The sequence below is a fragment of the Sinocyclocheilus grahami genome, unplaced genomic scaffold (assembly GCF_001515645.1).
Source record: "Sinocyclocheilus grahami isolate Dianchi unplaced genomic scaffold, SAMN03320097.WGS_v1.1 scaffold134.1, whole genome shotgun sequence".
NCBI classification, from domain to species: Eukaryota; Metazoa; Chordata; class Actinopteri; order Cypriniformes; family Cyprinidae; genus Sinocyclocheilus; species Sinocyclocheilus grahami.
This window is the reverse complement of record NW_015505313.1, coordinates 525,970-533,909: the sequence shown is the minus strand read 5'-3', so window position 1 is coordinate 533,909 and position 7,940 is coordinate 525,970. Positions and strand designations below refer to the sequence as shown.

The following is a 7,940-nucleotide window of genomic DNA, read 5'->3' as shown; positions in this document are numbered from 1 at the left end:
GTAAAATGGCATAACTTATATATATATATATATAACCGTTGAGGGTTGACTGTATAAAAACAGTTCGTGCTGCACTGTATTTGTTTTGTCCTATCGTATCTATCATATGTTGTTGTCTTATTAAAAAATATGCTATACATTTAAAAGAAATGTATTTAAAATTTATAGTAAATACTTATATATAAATACATTCATGAATGTTTTTAATGAATACATTTTATAATAATACAAATAGCAATGCGTAACATTTTACCATATTTAGTGCAACACTTTTATTTGTTCCCCACAAAATATAGTTTTTTCACTAAATGTTTGGATTTCTAAAATTATTGTGCACTGATTTTTCTAGAATAACTTTTGCTGCCGAATTATCCACTAACCTAGTTTATGATAATGTTTTGTCATAGATTATATAGTCTGTATCTAGTAGATTGTGAAAGAATGATGATGTGAGGATGGGTTCCACACACAGAGATATATAAATTCTACATTTATTTAAATGAGGGAAAAAACTTCACTAGTATCGGATTAGAATCTGTATCGGCCAATACCGAACCCTAGGTATCGGTATCGGAGGCGAAAAAGGCAGATCGGAGCATCCCTAAAAAAACTTGAAAACTTTCTAGTTGCTTCAGAAAAAATATATTTTTGTTTTTCATTTCAATTAGTAGAGTTTTCTTTACAAAAACTCACAATACTAGCTGGAAATTATGCAACTATACTGTAACTGTAAAAGCTATGAATTCACATTAGTTTTCTAAACCGTTCTAAAAAAATGCCACAATGTGCAAAGCAAACATTTTTGATTTGATTGTCTTGCAAGCATCCTACAAGTCATTGTTGCAATTTTTGCACATCCTCATCTCTAGTGGTGTTATAGTCACTTTTCCTTTCAGATGTATTTGTGACCCTGGACCACAAAACCAGTCATAAGGGTCAATTTTTTGAAATTGAGATTTATACATCATCTGAAAGCTAGGATAGGACAATATTTGGCCGTGATACAACTATTTGAAAATCTGGAATCTGAGGGTGCAAAAAAATCTAAATATTGAGAAAATCACCTTTAGAGTTGTCCAAATGAAGTTCTTAGCAATGCATATTACTAATCAAAAATGTAGTTTTAATATATTTACAGTAGGAAATTTACAAAATATCTTCATGGAACATGATCTTTACTTAATATCCTAGTGATTTTTGGCATTAAAGTAAAATCAATAATTTTGACCCATACAATGTATTTTTGGCTATTGCTACAAATATACCCCAGCGACTTAAGACTGGTTTTGTGCTCCAGGGTCACATTTATCAGCAGAATTTAACAATGTTCGATAAATCACACAAAGCCATCAGAACACAACATATGTAATCCATTTATATAAGTATAGTGACAACTCTGCATTGGTCTGCTCAGTCGTCCTTAATATTGAGCCCTGCTCTGTAAAGAATCAATCTATAACCTGGTCCTCATTCTTCTGGAAACATGTCAGATACTTTAGGTACTTATACAGAAACTCCTTTAAAAAGTTTAGGTTTTACAAAGATTTTGAATCAGTCCACAAAGGCAGAGCAGCATGAAATCTGTTTGACGTCTTTTTTATTTTATTTTACTGTCTTGTGGCTGTTGTTTGTTTGGTGCCGCATGATTCCTTTGTTTTTATGATGTTAATATTGTATTATGAAACAGATATTTTCAACTCCAAATTCTTAATAAATGAGCCTTGTTTGAAGCCGATATAAACACGCCTGTGATGAAGTCTGTATTAAAGTTGCTATGTTGCTTGGCAACCTCAAAACAGCCTAGAGTCAGTATAATGAACTATATTTCTTGGCACAAGAATTGTTTATCATGTGCAAATTGTTTATTGAACTTTGGTGTCATTTATCATAATGCTGGTGCTGCCATTTTAATAAAAGCAGTAAGGCTGTGGGGCTGTTCATTCCAGCAATTTTACTTCAGTTAAGTGTGTTTTAGGTACTCATCTTTGCATTATGCTTAAGAACATACCTGAACCATAGTAAAATCACTGTAAAAGTGTCCTTGAGTGTCTTATTGCTTTTATGAAAGTGCAGAAATGGTGTTAAAACAACAAGCTAAAATGATAACAGCACACCACGCTTCAATAAATATTTTACACACTATAAACAATTTATCTGCCAAGTCATCTTTTTATGGGAGTGTCATCCTCTGGAACTGGGGGTTTCACCAATAAAGCAAGGCATTAAAATTAGTTAAATGCGGAAAATCATATCTTGGTTTAAACAGCTCATTAATATCTGTTTTAATAGTTATCAGTCGAAGTTGTAGGAACACATAGGAGGCGCACTTCACATCTGTTCTCATTTTTAACCCCCATTCACATTAACAGTGATTTGGAATGACCAAAGTGACCGGAAGTTGACCACTGAGAGGTTTCATGTTTATGCAAATTTAAGAAAAAAGCCATGGAAATTAAATTTCAGATAATCTGCATTTTGAGCGATAATCCATGTGAATGGGACTTAAAGTCCTCACAGAGTTTTAAAAAAAGGTTACAGTCCCTGAGACTCGGCTGTTCTCACTGAGAGACAGACGGCCAGAAATTAATGCATTATGGATGTTATCTGCAGGTTGTCCGTACATGTCTTTCCACCCCAGAGACTCTGTTTGTCATGCTACTAAATTCGACAACTCTCCTGCTCACACACCCTCGCCACACACTTTTAGTCCCTTATACTTGCACTGTACTCTTGTTCCATGTTCTTGTATTTCAGCTGTTGTTTTTTGCACTCTCTAGTGGAGTTTTTAATCGTAATGCTTTACGTCTTTTTAATTCTGACATTTTCTCAGCCCTGTGTAAAATAAAATTGTTTTGTGATGGTATCTGGAGATAATACACACCTTACAAATGGTCTCCAACTGAACAGAAATGTGGCAGGCTGTATGAAACCGGAGTTAGCCAGTAGGGGGTGCTGTGGTTTCAGTACAGCAGTGCTCTTTAGCAGCCCATGAGAGACAAAAAGAGTGAAGGAAACAAGGACTTGCACCTCTATCATGGTGCACAGTTATCTTTACTGAAACTCACCTGCGTACGTGCTCATCCACCCAAAACCATTCTATTACAGTAACGTTTGATTCACAGCTCAACAACCTGCTGACCACACGCATCTCAACACATCCTGGCGATGTTCACAGAGCAGAAGGAAACCGTTGCCGCCAATGCTGTTTTATAATGCTAAAAAACAGACTTGTGCAAAGTTCAGAATTAAAGAATCTGTTTGAATTTCAGTTTATGCTTGTGAATGTGAATTAAAATGGCCACACCCCACAGGAAGCTGAATTTGAATTACAGATGGAGAAATGTACTGAATTATGAGTGCAACTGGTTCCAGAAGTAAAAATCCTATTGAAGGGGAATTGATTTTTAACACTAACTTTTTAATGATAAACCTTTAAAGACAGACCTGCTTTGAGCTACATGGTTGTTAATCGATGATTTATGCTTTTGTTGAAGCCATCGGCCTGCATTATTTCAACTTGTTTTTTAAATATTGTGTTTAACAGCAGAATTCTGGGTGGAAAACTATATTACATGAAAAAATTATTTTTATGCAAAGAAATATCCACCAGTCAGAAAATTACTACAAGCAAATCATGCCAAAATACCTCTCCGTATCCGTCCAATCCAATGAAGTACACCCTACACTCAAACTACTTAAATATTTGTGTATATTTAGTTTTTATATGTAATTAACATATTTAAATTAATAGTTTTATATTTCTCATCTTTTTTAATGATTCACCTTTGTGAGAGGTTGGTTTGGTTCATGACTAATAACTTTTTAACTGAGATGTTTTTTTAAATTGCTATGGAAAAAATGCTTCCAGAACCAAGTGGGTGGGCAATGTTGAACTCTCTTAAAAGGGATTCAAAAATAAGTGCATTCTGGGAAATTAAGTGTTTTTTGTGCACCCTGGTGACATCTGACATCTCTTGTTTAAAAATGACGATAACACTTTAGTTTAGGGACCAATTCTCACTGTTAGCTAGTTGCTTATTAGCATGCATATTACTAGCGTGTTGACTGTTTATTAGTACTTATGAAGCTTATATTAATGCCTTAGTCTGCATGACCATATTTTAGGTCCCGCAATCCTACCCCATACTTAAATCTAACAACTACTAACTATTACTAAGCATAAAATTAAGAGGTTATTGAGGCAGCAGTCATCGTTATTTGTTAGTTAATAGTAAGAATTGGTCCCCAAACTAGAGTGTGACAAAAGTGACTGTTTAATGAATTTATTTGGATTTCAGTTCATTTTAATTCTACTTCTATGTAACCAAAATTCATCCTTTTTCAATCCTTCATCATCTCATCATCCTTTCATCATCTCATTTTAAATTCAGGGATTGAGTTGGAATTTTAAAAGCCTTCTCAATTAATATCTGAGTTGTGCACAACCCTGGTTCAAGCACAATTTGGTTTTGAAGGAGATAACCACACTCTGTAACTGTTTAATTACATTTAAAGTGACTATTTCATTTCTTAGGCTCACAGCCAAATTTTAAGACTGAATTTCACTACACATTGCTGTGTGAATAGGACTAGCAACAGTTGCTGTCAGTTAAAGTCTCTTTATAGGCTCTTATAAGCTGTTCTATGAATGGGACAATTTGAAAGTCACACAGATATCAGTCCCATACACTTACTATGGTATTGTAGCCCCTGATCGCAGATCTCCATCCTGAGAAATAATGTTCTGTTTTGTCTTCTGCAGCCTCAAATACTTCAGCCCATCAGTCACATCCCCAACGAGCCCCTCATTCAGGGAAAACTAGCAAGAACAGTCCCCACCGGGGGCCACAATGATGCCTGCACCAAAGAGGAACGGCCTCCTACGTCCTGTTCTCCAGCCCCCTGCACCGATCCAATTCTTCTTCCTGCTAAAGACCCTCACGTGGAGTTGAAATCTTTGCCTGACCCAGAAGAGCTGAGCCGGTTGCTTAGCACCCACCTTCGCATACAAGACAACAATGAGAATGACTCACCAGGGGCAGGAGAACAGATTGTGAGACCGACCCCTGAAAGCCATCAAAGCAAACCCCTGCAAACCCCTCACCCCTCTTCCTTCTTCAGCCCGCGCGTCCTGCAGCCTCCACGTCTACACAAACGGGTAACTCTCCCTGCTCTGTCTATAGGGGGCGGTAGTGGGTCAAACCCAAATCCAGGACCCTCAATGAACCACAAGGCCCAGCCGCTCCTTCCTCCACCTCCGTCCAGAGGTTTGCCATGCTTCAGTGCAGGGAACCACGTCTTTACTCGCGGCTGGCTATCTCAGCCTTGGCCAGCAGTAGTCAGGAGTGTGACTGACCCACAACGCAATGCTTCGGTACCGCTCGGTGTGTCCACACGACTTGCAAAGCCAAAGATCCACTGAGTGTCAGCTGCAGCCATAGACACTGATAAGGCTACCTCCCTGAACGCATGATCACACATGCGGCTTGCACTAGATGGTGGTGTTAGTGGCTAGACAACGTTTTAAGCTAAACAAAGCAGCTAAGCTATCGCATCTAACTATGCAACAAAAAGTAGTCACAATCAGCGCATCTGTCGCACAAAACCGCTCTATCACCTCGAACTAAAAGTCATTGATCATAATTCCTTAACCACTAAGAAACCTTTACCATTCACAATTACATCATCCAGACAAGTTGATCTCCTAATGGATTGACAAACTGAAGGAAAGATTGAAATTCAGTCTGAAAGAGAAGGCAAAAGCAGAGAAAACGAGCAATGGAAAGCACTGAAGAAGTCTTTTTACTTATACTCAACAAACGTCAAAGACGTGAGTGCTGTGCCGTAGCCAGTGGAAGGTGCAAGACTTTAATAAAGTGAAGGAATAAGATTCACACTCGCTGTTGCATTTACTATGTGTCAGACGCATTCATTTGTGTGGATTGGTGCTGCTCTTCCTAGCAATATTTTACACGGCAGTATTCCTCTGCAGATCATTATACATTACATTTAGAGCTGCTTTATGCCACCCTGTTCATTATACTGTAAGTCCACATATCATGAAAGAATGGTCTAATATTCTCAGAGTCTGCTCAAACACTGTTTGTATAAACAGCCTTGACAATATAAAGACAAATAAGGGCTAAACTTACTTCAGCATTTTCTAAAGAAAAGTTTCAGCATTGTTTTTCCAACATAAGATGGGTATACAGAGAAATTAAATTGTTTTACCAGTTTCATGGTGCAATTACAGGCAAGCCACCAGAGGCGGACAGTAACTAAGTACATTTACTTGAGTATTGTACATAAGTACACTTTTTGAGTATCTACTTTACTTGAGTATTATTTTTTCTGGAAACTTGTGACTTTAACTTCACTACATTTGAAAGACAAATATTGTACTTTTCACTCCACTACATTTCTATCAAGATCCTCAAAGTAGAAAGTCATTAGCTTTGAAAGTCAGTGGGTGATTTTTTTTTTTCTTCTCTAAAAACTGTATTTTTTCCCAGACAGTTTATCATTAATCACTCTTAGGGCTACATGAAGTGATTTCCCAGGATTTTTTTTTAACACTGACCAGTTCCAAATGTGAGCTTTATTTACAACAATTCAATAATAAGAAGTTCATATTGTGGTTTATATTAGACACAATATTGTCTGATTTTGCTAAATTGTGTAAGTGAAAATATTACCTGTAAAGCCACAGAAGAACTGTTGTGCGTCTCCTAATAAAACACAAAAGGTGTTTGACTGAAGCAGCACTGCACAGACTGTTCTGTGTGTGACATCAAGGTACTGCGAGCGATTAGACAGCATTTAAATTTTTTTTGTAAAAGCAGTGCTGCTGTTGTAAAGTTGTACAGCTACAGTTGTGTTGCTGGGTTTTAAAGCAGGTTTGATTTTTTTTATTTTCTTATCAGTCTGTATTTACAATTTCACTGTCATCTCTGTTCAAATGTGGATGAATGGCTACACATAGATGTGTTCACACTGTCAGAGCTGTGTGAGATCACTACCATCCTGCTTTTGTGGGGGTGGGTAGGGGTGTTAAATAATATTTATTTTGTTTTGTTTTGTTTTTCCCCCATAGGTTTTTAACATTCTAAAAGCCCTTTATTCCAAAGATACTACAAGCTAGCCATTGTATTCAGTAGGTGTAATGTATTGTAAGTTGCATCAAAGGTATTGCAAGTATTACATACAACAACAATGAAACAGTGCATTGACACAAAAAAGGAAATTTACTTTTGGTACTTAAGTACTTTTAAAAGCAAGTACTTCTGTACTTTTACTTAAGTAAAAATCTGTCTTTACAACTTTTACTTGTAATGGAGTAATATTTGACAAGCAGTATCTGTACTTTCACTCAAGTAATGGAGTTGTGTACTTTGTCCGCCTCTGCATGACAGTGAAAACAGTCTGTAGTTAATGGGGTCATATGATGCTTTTTTAAAGATCATTATTTTGTGTATTTGGTGTAACAGAATATGTTGACATGCTTTAATGTTAAAAAAAACACTACTGTAGTTTACTACTGCAAAGTACTGTACATTATTGTAGGTCCTCTATGCCCCGCCTCTCTCAAACGCGTCGTTTTCTACAAAGTCCCTCCTTCCGACAAGCGCAGTCTACTCTGATTGGCCAGCTGACCCAGTGCATTGTGATTGGCCGAACACCGCAAGCACTTGTCGGAAATGTAACGCCCCTTACCATATTCGCGAGCTTCATCTTTCAAAATAAATGTAAAGACAGAGCCCGAAAGGGGAACAGAGTCGAATGACAGACACTGATAAAGCTGGTATGTGTGCAGTACACAAGCCACGGTTAAGACAGTTGACTCCACTGTGACCTAACCCTGTCTCTCTCTCTCACACACACACACACACACACATACACATAATGCGCAAAACTCCGCATTTGAACAGTCAATAGCAAAT

The 7,940-nt window shown here is 37.1% G+C and overlaps 1 protein-coding gene across 1 annotated transcript in view; it reads left to right on the top strand.

The window, feature by feature from the left end:
• Nucleotides 1-5,850, top strand: part of LOC107590874 (serine-rich coiled-coil domain-containing protein 2-like) — a 34,119-nt gene extending 28,269 nt beyond the window's left edge. The window contains exon 9 of the mRNA XM_016279805.1: nt 4,763-5,850. Coding sequence (XP_016135291.1) covers nt 4,763-5,422 — 660 coding nt within the window. The 3' untranslated portion in view covers nt 5,423-5,850. The remainder of the gene's footprint in view (nt 1-4,762) is intronic.
• Nucleotides 5,851-7,940: the final 2,090 nt, after the last annotated feature.